At 41.9% G+C, this 20,635-nt stretch overlaps 1 protein-coding gene across 2 annotated transcripts in view; it reads right to left on the bottom strand.

The window, feature by feature from the left end:
• Positions 1-20,635, bottom strand: part of LOC136883247 (arylalkylamine N-acetyltransferase 1) — a 188,544-nt gene that overhangs the window by 26,766 nt on the left and 141,143 nt on the right. For both annotated transcript variants that reach the window (XM_067155454.2, XM_067155455.2), the window contains exon 3: positions 2,220-2,499. In XM_067155454.2, coding sequence (XP_067011555.2) covers positions 2,220-2,499 — 280 coding nt within the window. The remainder of the gene's footprint in view (positions 1-2,219; positions 2,500-20,635) is intronic.

Below are 20,635 nucleotides of genomic sequence, written 5' to 3' on the forward strand. Positions count from 1 at the left end.
GTTTTGGATTTGCCAGGCTGAGTGACTCAGACGGTTGAATCGCTGGTCTTCTGACCTCAACTTGGCAGTTTTGATTCTGGCCCAGTCCAGTGGTATTTGAAGGTGCTCAAATACGTCAGCCTTGTGTCGGTAGATTTACTGGCACATAGAAGAACTCCTGCGGGACAAAATTCCGGCACCTCGGCGTCTCCGAAAACCGTCAAAATGTAGTTAGTGGGTAGTGGGACGTAAAACCAATAACATTATTATTGTTTTGGATTTATTTATTTTAGTCCGGCTCCATGGCTAAATGCTTAGCGTGCTGGCCTTGAGTCACAGGGTCCCGGGTTCGATTCACGGTAGGGTCGGGAATTTTAACCACCATAGGCACGGGGGTTGGGTATATGTGTCATCTTCATCATAATTTCATCCTCATCATGACGCGCAGGTCGCCTATGGGTGTCAAATCGAAAGACCTGCACATGGCGAGCCGAACATGTCCTCAGACACTCCTGGCACTAAACGCCATACGCCATTTCATTTCTATTTATTTTAATCTTGTACAGGAGTGATAGCCGAGTTATATTGTTGTCAACTCCTCCCTAAGACGGCGGGGTTTCGAATCCCGGTATATGCAGGTCGGATTTCTATTTAGAATATAAAGTTACGTTCCTGTGGTTTGTAGACCACGTACAATTAGAGGTCATCAGGCTATAACAACAATAGCAATGGCCATGTACAGCTATGAGCGTTTTTTAACAATCACCACCACCACCACCAGTGCCACCACAACCACAACCAGTACCATCACCATCACCGTCACTACAACCTTCAACAATTAACTCTTGGCACAGCGAACATTTTATATCCTCTGTGCCTTATGTCTTGTTACAGTGTTAATCCCCTACACATATCGGCGGCATGAAGTACATACATGCACAGAAATGGTGTCCCGATATACACAAAGCATGGCGCTCCCCCCCCCCCCCACCTCATTGCTGCAGGTAGACAGCCCACTAGAAGACTGTTGTGATTGAAATGGGCACAGTGGTGATGTATAGCAATACATACACTGTGCCTTCAGTATTACCCGTTCACTCCCTTTCCCTCCTTTGCAACACTGGAGTGGCCTTCAACACTACCCTTTCACTCCCTCCCCTCCTTTTCAGTGCTGGTTGTTTATGTCGGGACACCATTTCTGTGCATGCGTGTACATCACGTATTGACCCCCGACATGGAGTATATTTTATACGCTAAGCGATAAGCGGCTGTCTGTTCACATATCAGCCGTTGTTGGCATGGATGAAAGTGACTATTTATCTTAATTCCAAAATATTTACGCAACTTGTACATAATATGACCCTTTTTTTTTACACTAGAGCACAACAGTTTATGCATGAGTTTTTATGCATAATTTTATTTATTACCATAAAGTGATAGAACAGGCTGTAAAGGAAATCAAGGAGGAATTTGGAAAGGTAATCACAGTCCAAGAAGAGGAAACCAAAACCCTGAGATCTGCTGATGATATTCCTGTTTTATCTGAGACTGTAGAAGAACTGAAGAAATTGATGAATAGTATGGACAGAGTCTTGGGGAAGGAGTCCAAGATGAAAACAAATAAGTCAAAAACAAAAGTAATGGCTTGCAGTCGAATGAAGTCAGGTGATGCAGGAAATTTCAGATTAGGAAATGAAGTCTTAAAGGAAGTAGATGAATATTGTTACTTGTGATAACATTTTAGACTATAAAAAAATTCAATATTTATTTTTTATTTAAGAATTTCCTGACTTTTATATGTCTTCATTTAAGGGTCTTTAACCCACAGACCGGAAAAGAAATTGTACAATAACAATGAGTGAAATGTATTTTTCTATGTTATTACTTCAAGTAATCAGCTCTTGGTAAAGAAAGAGAGAATGTGGCAACACAATACTTTTGAAGACGTTAACATTTTTGTCGTTTTAAAATTAGTAATAAAAAGCTTAGCTATTCGCCAAAATTGCGGAATGTCCCCCCATTTTTCTTTTCACTGTCTTGTCCCTCATTCTTTCCTTCAACAGTTGGTCACCTTAGGCACAACACTCTTTCACTAGCTCCGCAATTTTTACTTGTTTGAAACTGATCATCAGCGTGTATTGATAAAGAAATGTATTGGGTGTTGGCCGGCTGAAATTTTATTAACTCTAATTTGGGAACACTGTAAACAACTGTCACCTAGTAACCACTGAACCACTCACCTCGTCTTGTTGAGCAGTGCCGTCGCTATTCCCCGGCCTCTGTGCGCGCCGTCCACGGATAACACTCGCACCTCCATCAGCTTGTCAACGTCTGGGAACCGGTTGAAGAGGTCCGCGCGCTTCTCCACGGTAGCCAGGAGCTTGAGGATCTTGCGGAACTTGGAGTTCGGACAAGCGTCGGCATTAGCCTCTATCTGGTCCATGTGGCCCGGTTCGTGGACTCCGTTCAGACACACCCCGATCAGCTCCCCAGACGGCGATACTGCTGCCAGCGAGTAGGCTGTGGGTCAGATATAAAATTTCTGAACGTACAAACTAGACAGTGGGTAAGAAATAGGGAACAGAATATGAAGTACTCAGGAAATACAAGATCCACTAGAAATCAGTCAATCACACTAATCTAAATTGAGGTTGCAGATTACCTATCAGTTGTTTACCCACTCTTTCTTTAAATGATTGATTTAGCACCGAGCTCGATAGCTGCAGTCGCTTAAGTGCGGCCAGTATCCAGTATTCGAGAGATAGTGGGTTGGAACCCCACTGTCGGCAGTCCTGAAGATGGTTTTCCGTGGTTTCCCATTTTCACACCAGGCAAATGCTGGGACTGTACCTTAATTAAGGCCACGGCCGCTTCCTTCCCAATCCTAGCCATTTCCTATCCCATCGTCGCCGTAAGATCTATCTGTGTCGGTGAGACATAAAGCCAATTGTAAAAAAAAAAAAAAAAAAAATCTTAGCAGACAAAGTAGGGGTCCTCATACAACGAAAAACGTGAAACTAAGCAATTTCTGCAATTGTGCCGAAAGTTGAAGGACTAAAAGGCCCGGAAAGGTTTCAAATACATTCTGAGTCTTGGATAGCTCTATCAAACTAAAAAAAAAAATATCGAAAATCACTTCCGGCCTAAATGCAGTTTCGGAAAAAGAGCCTAAATCGCTTGTTTCTTTTCTGTTTGATTCAAATCCTAGCCAAATTAACTTATTTAAATGTTTTTTTTCTGTAATGTGTCCCTTGGTTCAATACCCTCAGGCATTTTTAGATTTTTTGAAAATTTTTCACACCAAATGTAGTTATAAGAGCTTAAGTGAAACTCTGCATTGACTCACATTAGCGCTCGTAGTGGTAAAAAACAAAAAAAAACTGCTAATCTAATCGACCGGATAACAAGGATTAAGAACAGGATTGTCATTTTTAGGAATAAATAAAGAATATATTGTGGTACTTTATTATATTTACCTACAATTCGTAGCTCATATCTCTAGGATGTTTCCAACAATTGGGTTTGCCAAATGACATAGAATAATACACAGTAATTTTTTAAATGAAAGATGGTACATCAGAATAATCTTAAAAAGTAATATACGGTAGGTTATAATTAATAATGAACTCCATAAACTCCACGAACTCCATATAAACGATGTCGAAGATTCGAGACGGAGTATTTCATTATTGAGACGACTATCTCATCTTGTTGATATTCCTGTCGTCATGTCATGAAAGATTTGGAAATTGTTCCCTCGAACCAAAACGAACATTTATCCCAATTTCTCCTCTCCGTTTCCAACTTCATCTTCATATTATAATATTTCCTACTTTTGAAGACTCCCCTCAAGCTTATTCGTCAACTAATGTCACTCCACGCCATCTCAGTACTCACAGTTCAGATCATACCACTTAGCTGAGCAGCTCGTCTCCTTATTCCCAAGTATTCCCACAGCCTAAAGTCACATTTTCGTAACACTACTCTTTTGCCGGATATCACTCGAAAAAAATCGTGCTGCTTTCCTTTGGATCTTTTCCAGGTCTCGAATCAAGTAAACCTGCTGTGTCCCATACTTTGGAACCATACTCTAATTGGGGTCTTACCAGTAATTTATAAGCCCTCGCCTTTATATCCTTACTACAACCCTTAAATACCCTCATAACCAAAGAAAGAAAGAAAGAAAGAAAGAAAGAAAGAAAGAAAGAAAGAAAGAAAGAAAGAAAGAAAGATTTGCGAACGGAAAAGTAAGAGGTTTGTTGAAGAATAAAGATCAAAGAAAGAAAGATGACGAAAATAATTCTTTGTTCTGTACAGAATGAAATGACTTGATAAGTGACTTTAAAGTTAAAACAGGAAAGAAAAAGTTCGCACTAGAACCTTTTCTCCGCTACACGGAAAAGTATGGAATCATGGATATGTGTTTGGGCTTGGAAGACGAGAGAGAGTACAGATTATTCGGTTGTTCCCCTTGTAGTAAACCCCCTACGACATGACTCCATCCAAATGAGAGATTAAGAGTTGTGGCAAATCGATGGAAAACTGCATACATTTACAAAGGAATGGTAAAGCTCATGAATTGTGAAAAAATGAAAGACGTTGTAGACCTCGTCAATATAATACTACTATTATTATTATTATTATTATTATTATTATTATTATTATTATTATTATTATTATTATTATTATTGTGTATTCGTCCGACTCGTTGGCTGAATGGTCAGCGTACTGGCCTTCGGTTCAGAGGGTCCCGGGTTCGATTCCCGGCCGGGTCGGGGATTTTAATCGCTTCTGATTAATTCTTCTGGCTCGGGGACTGGGTGTATATGTCCGTCCCAACACTCTCCTCATCATATTCAGACAACATACTACACTACCAACCACCACAGAAACACGCAATAGTGCTTACATCCCTCCATAGAGGGTTGGCGTCAGGAAGGGCATCCACATGTGCGACGCAGTTCGCACCCGCGACCCACAGGTGTGGGAAAAAGCGGCAGGAAAAGAAGAAGATTATTATTGTGTATTCGCTATGCCCATTCAAAGAGCGCATTTGAATTTGTTCGTTAGCCTGATGGTTTTTGCCTTCTTATCCTCCCAAAATCTTTTCATGAATGCACTGTGTTGAACCATGCATTCCGTGGACCACTTCCTACCAGTTTTCTTTTCAGGTTTCTCCTCGAATTTGTGCTTGGCTAATATTGTACTAAAGTCTCCACGATCTTCTATGACGTCATCCGTGATATTCATTTCTTGGAGGTCCGTCTTAGTTTTTTCTAGCCAGTTTATTTTGACCTTCTTTGAGTTGATTACTTTAAATAATCTTTTGGCGAGTCTGTCGATGTCCATTCTATAGATATGACCATAGAATTTCAGGCGTCTCTTGCGTACGACATCAGTGAACCTTTCAGTTAATGAGTAGAGTTCCGCTGTTCTTCTCTTAATCCATATTCCATTTTTTTTTCGTGGGACCATACATTTACAGGATAATTTCCTTTCTTGCTTTTCAATTTCTTTAGAGTGACCTCCAAGGGATATGGTTTCTGAGGAGTATAAAGCTTGCGGCGAAATAACTATCTTGCTGTGTCGTAATTTTTTGGCTCTTTTGTTGTAGTAATTCCACGTTAGTCTGAACACCTTATGGAGTTTGGTGGCTCTTTCTACGTTGGCCCTACTGTTTAGTCCCGATGGTAGTATGATTTATCCAAGATATTTGAAGGGAGACTCGTGTGAAATTGTGTCGTTAATTATTATTATTATTATTAGTCACCTGGCGGGTTGGCGGTGCGCTTAGGGGCGCGCAGCTGTGAGCTTGCATCCGGCAGATAGTGGGTTTGAACCCCGCTGTAGGCAGCCCTGAAGATGGTTTTCCGTGGTTTCCTATATTTACACCAGGAAAATGCTGGGGCTGTACCTTAATTAAGAGCATGGCCGCTTCCTTTCCACTCCTAGCCCTTTCCTATCCCATCGTCGCCGTAAAACCAATCTGTGCTATTTGTGTCGGTGCGACGTAAAACAAATGGTATAATAATAATAATAATAATAATAATAATAATAATAATAATAATAATAATAATAATAATAATAATAATAATAATAATAATAATATATAGGGGTCTATATATATTTTGCTAGGGGCTTTACGTCGCACCGACACAGATAGGTCTTATGGCGACGATGGGATAGGAAAGGCCTAGGAGTTGGAAGGAAGCGGTCGTGGCCTTAATTAAGGTACAGCCCCAGCATTTGCCTGGTGTAAAAATGGGAAACCACGGAAAACCATCTTCAGGGCTGCCGATAGTGGGATTCGAACCTACTATCTCCCGAATACTGGATACTGCCCGCACTTAAGCGACTGCAGCTATCGAGCTCGGTACTCATTTCTTTAATAGGTAAAAACCTATTATATCGTTAGTGTCTGAACGTTTCATTATTAAGGTTACTATCATTGTGTGAAGGTTAGGGAAGCCATTTTTCTACTTCTAAACTATTCGTGTTTCTCGAAAAATATTAATTTAGATAGAATATAACTGGTATTGTGTTATTCCGTCAGTGTCTATGTGCTTCAAAATGTCGAGTGATTTAGATGCAAGTGTATTTTACAATAATCTGTGCTTTGCCTGCGGAAATGTTTGGCTGGATCTTGGAGTATAACAAAACTTATAAGTGTGACAGATGGAGCAATCTGTATACTGTTACACAGAAGATATAGTGACTTGAGGGATTAGCTGGGTTTGTAACGTAGGGTTTTACACTACCAACACCTTCAGATTCATGCTGTGGTTATCTGTTATCAAGCAGACTGCGCCGAACAGAAGCTCGTCCATGTGGTTAAATATCAATGTTTAGTCAATAGAGATTTTGCACTCATTTCTTTTTTTGCTAGTTGCTTTACGTCGCACCGACACAGATAGGTCTTTTGGCGACGATAGGACAGGGAAGGGCTAGGAGTTGGAAGGAAGCGGCCGTGGCCTTAATTAAGGTACAGCCCCAGCATTTGCCTGGTGTGAAAATGGGAAACCACGGAAAACCATTTTCAGGGCTGCCGACAGTGGGGTTCGAACCTACTATCTCCCGAATACTGGATACTGCCCGCACTTAAGCGACTGCAGCTATCGAGCTCGGTACTCATTTCTTTAATAGGTAAAAACCTATTATATCGTTAGTGTCTGAACGTTTCATTACTAAGGTTACTATCATTGTGTGAAGTGCTGCTATGTCATATGTCAACATTATGTTAGCGTTACCAGGGCCGTTCATTGGGTTAACATAATCATTTCGGGTGTACTGGATCTGAGTGACTCAGACGGTTAAGGCGCTGGCCTTCTGATCCCAAGTTGGTAGATTCGATCCTGGCTCAGTCCGGTGGTATTTGAAGGCGCTCAAATACGTCAGCCTTGTGTCGGTAGATTTACTGGTACGTAAAAGAACTACTGCAGGACTAAATCTCGGCACTTCGACGTCTCCGAAAACCGTAAAAAATGTAGTTAGTGGGACGTAAAGCCAATAACATTATTATTTCGGGTGTACTTCCCATTCATTGGGTGCCGAATTTAAGAAACTGTCCACCACTTCAAAACTAAGGTAACAAATTATGTTTCACAGTTCTCATGACAGCGAATAAATCGAGCAATTCCGCACCTTAATTTATTTTGAAACATTCAAAATGATGTTAGAAATATCATTTTAACAGTTTTGTCATGTATTTTCATCTATCCAGCGAAGTGAAATCTAAGAGAAAACGTTTATTGACGCATTGAAATTTCTAAATAATCACCTTGTTGGGCTCTTTTCTAGTAGAATATATGTAATTCTAGTTGATTATATGTGATGCGTACTTGTTGACGAAGCGTTTTCATAAGTGTAAAAGTAACTTTCCCTATGATGTTACATTTATCATGTTAAATTACCGCCGTTTATATATTATGTACGTGATATTTTCGTGTTAGCCAATACCAGCAATCCGGCTACTTCGGCCGCCATGTTTTTTTATATTACAGTCTGAGGATTGGAGTCGGTCTTGACAATACATCTACAGTACTATCAGACATTTACACAGAATCAACATGGCCGACGCATCGGTTGAATGTAAACAAGCCTGTGATATATAAACATAACCTTCTGATTATCGTATTGAACTGCTAAGTGGTCAGTAATAAAGAACAAAATACTTTACTTTGGGTATTAGAACCAATACTATCTAGAACTAGTCTATATTTAGATAAGCAATATATGGAAAATTCAAAATATATTTTGTATGAATTAGTATGGTGCAGGAAATAGGTAAAATAGGATTAAATTCTAAAATAACAATCCTGGGGGAATATCTGATGTGTTTCAAAGTGTATCAGTTTCAATTCAGTCAGTCAATAAATCAATCACCAATGATATGAATTTACGGCTATCGTCCAAATGGTAGATTACGTCTCAATTATTGTTTACCTAGTCTTTTCTTAAATGATTTCAAAGAAGTTGGAAATTTATCCAATTGGTGTAGATAAATAGTAGGGGGCATCCTTGGTAAATTATTCCAGACCGTATTTCTTCCTATAAATAAATACTTGGTTTAGAAATGCATTCATTTGAATGACATTTCTATTACCATACGCTTTTAAATAGAATAGCCTTGTCACAAATTTCAATGCTCTCATAACAATGATTCTGATAATGATTCACCAAACTGCTATACTACATCGATTTCACTAGTTCTCTGGTGGCATATGCATTTTCGAATAAAACACTTAAACACCCAAATCGTTGGCAACGTAAATACGTACTGTAAGTGACAGTATATCAGTTGACACCTTGCCCTCTAATTTAAAAAAGTGAATATTATCTTCAATTTAAGATAAAATAAATAGCTTTATCACTTTTTATAACCTCGCTTTTAAAAACATCAAAAGATATAGTAACTGAGAAATGTACCTGGATAGGCACCAACACAAAGTTTCGGCCTTATCCGGAAAAAATAGCTCATCAAGTACACGGAAAACATCCTCTCTATTCACAAATTGATCCTCGAATGTTTAATGCACCCTAATAAATTATTTGTAACTACGAAATCATCACAATGCATTAAGTACACTTGATCTGAATGCAGTATGAATTACGTCCATGCACACAATACGATCGATACGTCCTAATACATCAAAATGTTTTAAAACCAAATTTCAATAAATACTTCACTACACTAACGTTTCCTAATCAAACCAAACCAACAGAAAAGACTAAACTGATGCTTCGCACATGCTCATATTTACATTTGAATAAACCGAATGCGGCGCCATTTTAGCTAATATGGATTAAGGTCTGATATTGTAGTTGGTCTTGGTTCACATCTAAAGGAATAGAATCGAACGGGGTTTTACGGAAAACTTAAAACACGCCAATGGACGGTCTGATAGCGTAAGGAGGCAGATAATGATGTCGCGGTTTGACATTGGTTACGTCAACATCGAAATATCTATGTATTCTTTGTATTTGTATAGTTACCTTTTTTACTCTGTGACGTATGTGTGTTGATAATAATAAAACGTGATATTGTGAACACGACGGTGAAGTCCTCTTATAATTCAGTAGTTACGATTTATAACACAAAATCTTGGTGCCGAAACCTCCGGGAATATTACGAGTTCAACGCGACACGAGAGAACAGAAGAGGATTTTCACACCACGGACACGTATGTTGAGCGACTTAAATCTCGACATATCTACGCATCTCTGAGGAGAAGAAAGGATCCCCAACGCAGAACTAGCTACAAGTTCAAACCAACAGATAAGACGAAACACAATTACAGTATACGTAGTGTTGACCGTAGATTGGGAATTTTTTTCTGAACATTTAATGCATAGAAGTTCGAAGGAATTTCAATATTACTCGTAACAAGAAATACAACCCCACCTACGTCAAAATATCCGTAATGGCTTCCATTCCAAAGAGATCTATGCATGCAACACTCGAGTAGAACACTAGCACCGTCTGTTGTAAAAAGGGAGTAACTAAGCTATGATCTTTAACTTTTAATAAGACATCTCTGGCAACCATTCATTGACAATAGTGTATGACGTAACGTTGAGCCTCGCAATCATTTCACATGTTTATTTTTTTTGTCTGAATATTTCAAGGAGTAATACTTTTCAGATCAGTGAATAATTAATTTACTAGTAGGAGACATTATGGAAGGCAGTATAGCGAATCAGCTCACGAAATTGAAACGTAGACGAGTAACTCAACGTTCGAACACTACGCGTTTTATTAATCAGATTCATTCGTTCAATCAATCCACGGACTTAGATGAAATAGAGCATATCCGCGAGCGTCTACAGGAAACGTTAGCGTCCTTAAATGCGTTAAATGACAGTATCCAAGATTTACTCGATGACGCGGAGTACGAAGACGACGTGGCAGCCTGTGAAGAATATCTGGACAACTCCAAACGGGCGATTAGAAAGGCCACGGGCCTCATACAACAGAAAAGCGCGAGGAATGAGGCCGACTCTACCACTACGTATCCGAGTGTCCTTGTTCAACCCACGACTACAGCGGAGATAAAGCTTCCTACCATTAAACTGCAGTCATTCTCAGAGAACGTAGAAGAATGGCCGGGATTCTGGGAGCAGTTCGAGTCCTCCATTGACAAAAATTCGTCGGTGTCCGTCGTAAACAAACACGTATTTCTCCGTGGGTACTTAGAGGGAGAACCAAGGCGTCTTGTAGACGGTATATCTATAATGGCAGACACATACGAACAAACTAAACAAATTCTGATAGCACGATATGGTGATAAGAACAGGATTATTCAGTCTCACCTCGATTACTTGGAAAATCTCGAAGTTGCAGTTTCGGAGGCCCCTGAAGTATTAAACACGACCTACATTGAATGCCATCGCCGGATACAAGCATTGAGAGCACTAGGGGAAGACGTCGACGCATATGGTCGAATTTTAGCACCCAAACTATTACGAGCCTTTCCAGAGGACATCTGTCGCCGTTGGCTCGTCCACGCTAAAAGACTAGGCATACAAGAAGGGGACACGACCCGACTAATGGCGTTTTTTAACGAAGAAGTGGAAGGAGCTCTTAACGCTCAAAAGATACGGGGTGACGCCCCATTAACGACCTCTTCAATACCCACAGCAGCCACTCTTCACGTAAACACAAAACCAAACAAACAAAAGGGTAAGCAGACACCTCGACCAGACCCGTTCTGTGTGTACTGCGAAAATCGAGGTCACTGGGGTCAGGATTGTCAACAGATGAAGGATCCCCAGGTGAGAGTCGAGAGACTGAAAGCCACAAACCGGTGCTTTCTTTGCCTACGCCGTGGGCACAACACGACACGGTGTTTTAAGAAGGGGAAGGCATCCTGCAACAAATGTCGAGGGTCACACCATGTATCCATTTGTACCGAGGGCAGCAGTCAACACACTTCCGTTTGCAAGATAGGGGTCATCACGTCCGATTTCACACACCTGCAAACGGCCCGTGTGTGGATCAAGGGGCCGACAGGCCGAAACAAGCTAACTCGTTGTATCCTGGATGCAGGGAGTCAATCGAGCTTCATCCACAATTCTCTGATTGATGCGCTGCAGCTTAATGTTACTGATCGCAAGACTCTTGAGATAAGCACGTTTGAATCACCCTCCACTATGTATGATATTAGACGGAAGGTTTGTTTCGATATTATGGGCTACTCAACCAGAGCTCAAGTATCGATTACCGCCTTTGAAAGTCACAGCTCCTACACTTTTCAACCAACTGCACCCCAAAACACAACCGCGCTAGCATCGCTAAGGAAGATGAAGCTAGCTGATCCGAGTGACGACCTCGACAAAGATCTTCCGATCGAGGTACTCATAGGTGCGGATTCATATTGGAAGATAGTAACAATGAAGGAACCTATCCGAGTAACAACATCACTGGTTCTTCTTCCTACTATCTTCGGTTACGTTCTCAGCGGAAGTAGATCTGGCACTACGATCAACCAAATAATGGTCCATCATGTCTCACTCACAACGGATCAGATAACTGATGAAAGCGTGCGACGGTTCTGGGACTTAGAAACTATTGGAATTGTGGATAACCAAGAGCGAAAACTATCCATTAAAGGAAACACCATTTTTCAAGAGTTTCGCGAATCTTACCGCATCGAACATGGACGGAGAGTTGTACCATTACCTCGGAAGGTGGGCATTCCCTTAACTGACAATCGCACCACCGCTGAAAAACGATTCTCCCTGTTAGAGGCTAAACTGCAGAGAAACAGGGATTTGAAACACATCTACTACAATCACATGTGGGACTACATAAGGCAAGAGCACGTGGAAGTTGCACCCGAGGACGTCACTCCTTATAATGTATACTATATGCCACACCACATTGTAAAGAAACAAAGGGGAGACATCACAAAGTACAGAATTGTCTTCGACGCGTCGTCACATGAACCAGACTTGCCTTCACTGAACGACACATTGGAAATAGGTCCTAACTTGCTCCCTGAAATATTGGGAACCCTGCTACGTTTCAGGAGCCACCCGAAGGCTATCGCGTGTGATGGTCACCAAGCATTTTTGCAGTTAGCATTAGACGAATACGACGGAGACCTCACGCGGTTCCTGTGGTATCGCACCGAGAATACAGGAGATGATGCGTGCAATTTCACTGACGAGGTCATAGCCTACCGTTTAAAACGTTTGCCATTTGGACTTGCTTCGAGCCCATTTCTTCTGTCCGCTAGTCTTTGGGAACTGGCAACACTGCGTCAAGATAATTATCAATTTGCATCGGGTCATCTCGATAAATCAACATTTATGGATGACTTTATAACAAGTGTTGCAGACGACATCCTCGCGATGAGGTTATATCACGAACTCACCGACCTTTTGATGGAGATCAAACTCCCAATCCGTAAGTGGGCTACCAATTCACTGACCTTGAAGGAAGTCTTGCGCAACGAGGGGGTGGAAATGAGATCCGTAACGAGTGTGATGGGTATCGATTGGGATATATCTGAAGACATCATTTCGACCGACAAGGGGGAAATAGCAAGAGACCTGGTGGACAAACCAGGGACGAAGAGGAACATTATAAGCGCCACTGCCAGATTCTATGACCCTCTCGGACTTTTCGCACCTGTGGGGATCGTAGCAAAACTTATATTCCAAGACACGTGGCTCCGAGGTCTATCATGGGATGAAGTTCTTCCATCAGATCTTGCACGTAACTGGTATTTGTGGACTTCTAAACTTCAGCACCTATCAACCATATCCGTTCCCAGGTGGGTGGGCATTACGGGACCAGGACATGAACCGGAGCTGCACGCCTTCTGCGATGCTTCGGAGAGAGCATACGGAGCTGTCGTTTACACGAAGTCAACGCTTAAAAACACTCCGGTCACAAAACCCGTCTGCAGCAAAAACAGACTAGCACCCGTGAAGAAGTTAACTCTACCAAGACTAGAGCTGCTAGCCGCACTTGCTGGTACACGCTTTCTTCACTACTTTTGTCAAGAGACTAGCTGTGACATCAAGAATGCTCAGCTGTGGAGCGATTCTACTGTTGCACTTGGGTGGATTCGCAACGATCCGAATAAGTGGAAGACCTTTGTCTGCAACCGCGTGACAGAAATACATAATCACGTAAACCCCAGTTAATGGAGACACTGTCCTGGAGATCAGAACCCTGCAGATCACCTCACTCGAGGAGTATACGCAGATCAGCTAGCCTCCTTAGAAACATGGTGGCATGGTCCTCGCTGGCTCATCAAAGACAGAGGCGCATGGCCACGTGACCCAACACCCACCTGCACGCAGTTGCCAGAAGCCAGGAAGACGCAACAAGTTCTCACGATCACTATAGCGGAACCCTTACTGGATATCTCGAGGTATAGCTCGTACTGGAAAATGCTACATGCCATAGCTTGGGTACTTCGTTTCGTCAGTATGTTGAGCAAGAACACAAAATACCCCAATGCACTAATGGCTGAAGAGCTACGTGCGTCACGCACATACTGGATCAAAGGGGTTCAAGAGGAACGGTTCACTGTTGAACTAGCTGCATTGGGAAATGGTGAACGATTACCAGGCACTTCACAGATTGCTAGATTTAACCCATTTCTACATGAAGGTATAATCCGACTTGGTGGTAGACTACAATTCTCAAATTTGTCTCAAACTGAGAAACACCCAACAATTCTGGACGGCCGTCACAGGTTCACCGAGTTTATCATTCAAGAGACCCACATCAAACTTTACCATCTTGGAGTACGCATAGTACTGGCTGAACTACGTGAAGAATTCTGGATTCTGCGAGCTCGACAAATAACTAAGAAGATTCTGCATTCTTGTCTACCGTGCAAATTAGCGCACAACAGCAGACCAGTGGTGATTGAGGCGCCATTACCAGCAGACCGCCTACAGTTGACACAACCCTTCTCTGTGATTGGGATCGACTTCTCTGGACCCCTGTACGTTAGATGTGGCAGCAATGTTAACAAATCGTACATCATTCTTTTCACTTGTGCCACCACCCGTGCTATCCATCTCGAGCTATCTACGGATATGTCTACGGATAGATTCTTGATGGCCATGCAGAGGTTTGTCAGCAGACGAGGTGTGCCGCACACCATATATTCTGACAACGCTCAGACCTTCCTCACTGCTCATAACGAACTTATAGAACTCAATAAGATTATGACAGACACCAAGGTGCACCACCACTGTGCTCACAATGGTATTCGTTGGAAGTTTATCGCACCAAGGGCGGCTTGGTGGGGAGGCTTTTGGGAGAGAATGGTTGGCTCTGTAAAAAGATGTCTAAGAAAGGTACTCGGCCATTCCCAGGTGAATGAAGAAAGTCTCAATACAGTATTGACAAGTGTTGAAGCCACCCTCAATAGCAGGCCAATCACCCAGGCCACAGACACGGGAGATCTCCTGACACCATCCCATTTTTTAGTTGGAAGAAAACTAACGTCCATCCCAGAAGGGCCAGAACCGATCACGAGGAAAAATCTCGTAAAGGAATACAGATTACAACAAAAGGTCTTGGGGGACTTTTCACGACGCTGGAAAAAGGAGTATCTGCTTCAACTGAGAAGTCACCATGAGGTCAAAAATCAAAAGACCAATACACATTTGCCCAAGATCGGAGACATCGTCCTCCTCCAAGAAGACGTCAGACCTCGCCACATGTGGAAGAAAGCGAGGATAGAAGAGATGCGCCCAGGAAGAGACGGACATGCAAGAACGGTCGTTCTGCGGCAGCCTGACAACACGCTCATATTACTCGGCCAGTACAGCTGGTCATCCCTTTGGAGATAGACCAGGGTGGGGAGGATGTCGCGGATTGACATTGGTTACGTCAACATCGAAATATCTATGTATTCTTTGTATTTGTATAGTTGCCTTTTTTACTCTGTGACGTATGTGTGTTGATAATAATAAAACGTGATATTGTGAACACGACGGTGAAGTCCTCTTATAATTCAGTAGTTACGATTTATAACAAATGAAGAGAGCCGAAAGGAGAGTATCCAAGCTTATTTGAATGTTCAATGCGTGATGAAGCTAAGTCTCGGCAGTACTTCAGAGTTAATGTATTGAAATTTCAGCAACTACTATTTCAGACAGTAGAATTTATCAGAACAGTTCAACTTCACAGGAGGAAATGCTACTTCAGATGCAATCGGAGTCCGTGATCAGTTTAAATCTACTTTAATGCAATAGGTTGCGTACCATGGCTGAAGGAAATCATTAATCGAGGTAGCCTCAACATTAATTAAAAGCTGTCAAGTGTATTTATTGTCCACAGCAGAGCAGTTTGTTGGGTCCGGCTCCATGGCTAAATGGTTAGCGTGCTGGCCTTTGGTACATACGGTCCCGGGTTCAATTCCCGGCCTGGTCGGCGATTTTAACCTTCATTGGTTAATTCCAATGGCTCGAGGGCTGGGTGTGTATGCCGTATTCATCATTAGAAGTCATCATAGATAGGGAGGCATCCTCATAGACTCGCAGGTCGCCTATACGGCGTCAACTCGAAAGACCTGCACCAAGCCCCACGCTATTATTATTATTATTATTATTATTATTATTATTATTATTATTATTATTATTATTATTATTATTATTATTTGTTTGGAACACATGTACGACAGTTTCAAATGTAGCGAATGCCACTTACGAAATGAAATGAAATGGCGTATGGCTTTTAGTGCCGGGATGTGACCGAGGACTTCGGCTCGCCAGCTGCAGGTCTTTTGATTTGACGCCCGTAGGTGACCTGCGCGTCGGGATGAGGATGAAATGATGATGAAGGCGACATATACACCCAGCCCTGTACCAGGGGAATTAACCATTTTTTGTTAAAATTCCCGATCCTGCCGGGAATCGAACCCGGGACCCCTGTGACCAAAGGCCAGCATGCCAACCATTTAGCCATGGAGACGGATAAGAAAAAATTAATACAAGTTTGTACATATTCTGACAGCGCCTATTATTATTATTATTATTATTATTATTATTATTATTATTATTATTATTATTATTATTATTATTATTATTATTATTATATATTTGCGAACTGACCACTTAGGATCACGTTACAATTCACTTTTTCTTTGTTTGAAGTTTCCTCTTCCTCCAATCCTCATTCATATGGGCGCTATGCTGTTTCTTCTGTTCATCCGTCGAGGCTCTTCCCGACTTTGCAGTTTTTTCGACATGAAACCATTCCAAATTTTGAATCATGGTTCGAAATGTTTTTCTGTTCAACATTTGACCGTTCTGGATGTTGGACTTCTCTAGATCTTTACGAACTTCCGTAATCCAAGCCGTCGTTGTCTTCTTGTTCCTTCTGGTAGTCGAATTACTTTTTGGTTATTCTGGTTTTGTCTATTCTGTACAAATACCCGAGAAATTATTTGCCAATGGACCCTGTCGGATGACGCAGTGCTTTTATGATTCACCTTTTGGGTCTTCATATGGTTTTCATTTTTTCTCTGAGGGCTCTCTTTCTTTCTTTCTTCAGTCCATTTGGTTTCTGGTCTCCTTGGAATTTCATTCCCTAGCTGTACTACCCATCTATTTACTTTTTTTACAGAACAGATTTCTGCCTAATATTTGACTTCTTGGATCCATGGTAGACTCTTCAATTTTCTGCTGTATGTCATGATCCTGTGTGCAAGCCTTGTTATTAGGAGTCTTTGAACGTGTCCATAAAATTTCAATCTTCGTTTTCTAACATCTGCTGTCAGGTTGGACAGTTTCTCTGTTGCTCTACGGGATTCCATTCTGTATCCGTCTTCGGTTTTTTCTGGACCAAGAATTTTCCTCATGATCTTTCGTCCTTCCTTCAGAATATTCCCTAGATCCTCTTTTCTATTGAGTACCAGAGTTTCACTCGCGTATTGAACTTTATGTTTGGTCAGAGTATTGTAGTGCCTGATCTGTGTGTGTGTGTGTGTGTGTGTGTGTGTGTGTGTGTGTGTGTACATGCATTTTTTGTTGTAAATGTCGTATGTTCTCCAGTACACTCTCGAACTTTACGAACTTTCTGTGCTTCCTTTTTTAACCCCTCTGGTTTCTACAATTTCACCAAGGCATTTAAGGTGTGGAGCCCGCTTTATCTGTGCGTATTTTGTTATTTATTTATTTAATTTCAGAAGGTCCCAATGAGGTACATTAACCTTATACGACTATTTAGCCTACGCCGCTCAAAGCAGGATTTTTAACCCATAAATGTCCTCAGATTAGTTATAATAAACTAATAATATCTCCTCAGTTCATGGTAATTTAAAAACTAGGGGACGACAGTATTCCATATGAATATAAAAAATACCTTGTATAAAAATCGAAAATAACAATTTTGGATTGAAGACACTTTGGAAATATGCTCTTCAGATCATAGGCGGGTCAGTGCGCTTTCTGGTCTCCCTCTGTATCCGGTAGCATTCAAAGATAAGTACCACTTCCATCCACCTTCTACGCCTATCAGTCCATTTACCAGGATATGGCACTTCCTGTTATTGAATGCTCTGTGTACGACTGGTCTGGTGGCATCATAATGAAATACGCCTTCTCTTTAAAGTAGTCAGTGTTGTCGAGTTCACTGGAACTCCGCAAGATCTACAACAGATCCTTTCGTTAAATGTCTACACCTTAGCCCCATTTCTTAATTCGGGGTAGGGGATGAGATGAATTTGAATTGGTCATTTTTTGGAAAAGTCCACAAGTACACTTGTCTCCAAATGCATGTTTTCTCATATTCCTGTAGTTGAAATGTAGGCGCGTTGATCCAAACGAAATAATCAGCGTTATCAACTAATTATTTTGGAAGAAAAACATAGCTAGAAAGGACAAAATATATTTCCAGATTTCTGTGTAAAATGAATTTTACGTGCAGCACCCGGAGTCCTAACAGTGTCTAAGTGGATTGCCAACCTCTCAGAAATGTTAGAATCATTTGCTTCGTCCCGCTTCACCGACACTACTCGACTTTCAATCCTATAATGGAAAAATAGCCGTACAGGCTATGAAGGCCTTTGGAGGAGTGGAAGTTAAATGTTTCCACCATTGTTAACCTCAGCACGTGATGGGGCAGAGTGGTTAGCTATAAGCCCGGCCGCCTTTGCTCCCAGGAATTGACCTGGTACTCACTTTTGGTGTAGGCTGAGTGAACCTCAGGGCCATACGCACCTCCGGAAGTGGAAATCTCATTTCTTAAATTTTTCGACTTCCTGACGGGGATTCGAACCCACATCCTTCCGGGCGAACCGAGCACGCCTTTACCGCCTCGGCCAGGCAGCCCCTCCTATAATGGAAAACTTCCCATTAATATTAAGATAAGGGTCCGCCTCTGTGGTGTAGTGGTTAGCGTGATTAGCTGCCACCCCCGGAGGCCCGGGTTCGATTCCCGGCTCTGCCACGAAATTTGAAAAGTGGTATGAGGGCTGGAACGGGGTCCACTCAGCCTCGGGAGGTCAACTGAGTAGAGGTGGGTTCGATTCCCACCTCAGCCATCCTGGAAGTGGTTTTCCGTGGTTTCCCACTTCTCCTCCAGGCGAATGCCGGGATGGTACCTAACATAAGGCCACGGCCGCTTCCTTCCCTCTTCCTTGCCTATCCCTTCCAATCTTCCCATCCCTCCACAAGCCCCCTGTTCAGCATAGCAGGTGAGGCCGCCTGGGCGAGGTACTTGTCATTCTCCCCAGTTGTATCCCCGACCAAGAGTCTGAAGCTCCAGGACACTGCCCTTGAGGCGGTAGAGGTGGGATCCCTCGCTGTGTCCGAGGGAAAAGCCGACCCTGGAGGGTAAACAGATGATGATGATGATGAATATTAAGATAAGAAAATTGATACAGTATATTGGTGATGAATATACAGTATCAGAATCTACCATGACATTGTGAACAACTGGCCAACTACTGAGCAGGAAGCGCTACAAGACGAAACATTCTGATCCTCTTACAGAGAAGCTATTAAAAGTTCTCGGTTTTTATTCTTAATGTGCAGTTAGTGACTATAAGATATTCATTAAATTGGTTATACGGTTAGTTCTCAAAGAAGTAATATAAAACGTAGTTGAAAAATGTCATATCTTATAAGATGTAATGAACAGTATTACTGATTTTGTTTATCAAAACGACTTATGTTCATTTCCTGAGATCTTTTCGTAATTATATGATTTCTAAATCCTACAGGTTGACTGAAAGAGACGTTGTAATGATAAAATATAATTAAAAACAAAATTAAAAAGACAGGGATGAAAAATGTGTGTTTAATTTCTAAGACAAGTTCAATAGTACTGGCTTTACGTCCCACTGACTACTCTTGCGGTTTTCGGTGACACCGAAGTGCCGGAATGTATTCCCGCAGGAGTTCTTTTACGTGCCAGTAAATCTACCAACACGAGGCTGACGCATTTGAGCACCTTGAAATACCACCGGACTGAGCCAGGATCGAGCCTGCCAAGTTGGGGTCAGAAGGCCAGCACCTCAACCGCCTGAGCCATTCAGTCCGGCATGTGAGAAAATTCAATTCACTTGGAGAAGGGTACATATCCAGAAAACAAAATTTGATTTTTTTTTTTCTCTCTCTGGGGATGGAATCTGAAATCCGTATTATGGGAATAAAAGGCCCCTTACTAGTTATACGCTTTGCCAAAATGCAGCTTTGACAGTTCCACTCATTCACAATTTATTCAGTTTCACGTTTCTCCTATAAAATTTACTTTTGTGGCCATGTGCCCTTTTCCAAATGTCCGATTCATTTAGTTGCTATGTTTTTACGGCCAGGTGCCCTTCGCGATGCCAACCACACTTGAGGAGCTGATGAAGTTGAAATTGGGTAAGCCGGTGGAAGGACTTAGCTGTGGCCTCTGAGTAGGATCTGTCTCGGCATTTGTCCGGATGTGAAAATGGGAAACCACAGAAAACCATTCTCATGACAGTCGATGTTGGGGCTCGACCCCACGCCTCTCCCGAATCCATAGCCATAGCGCATGAAAGTAGCGAGAAAGATTGCTAGTACAAACCGGTTGGAACAAAGACAGGAGTGTGGGTACTGGAAATGAAGAAATGCCGGCTAGGTTACGAATAAACTCGATGGATAAACCAGCTTTGGTGGAGGATTCATGTGAAATAAGTGAAGGAGGTAGTGA

Source organism: Anabrus simplex, chromosome 11 (genome assembly GCF_040414725.1).
Source record: "Anabrus simplex isolate iqAnaSimp1 chromosome 11, ASM4041472v1, whole genome shotgun sequence".
Lineage (NCBI taxonomy): Eukaryota > Metazoa > Arthropoda > Insecta > Orthoptera > Tettigoniidae > Anabrus > Anabrus simplex.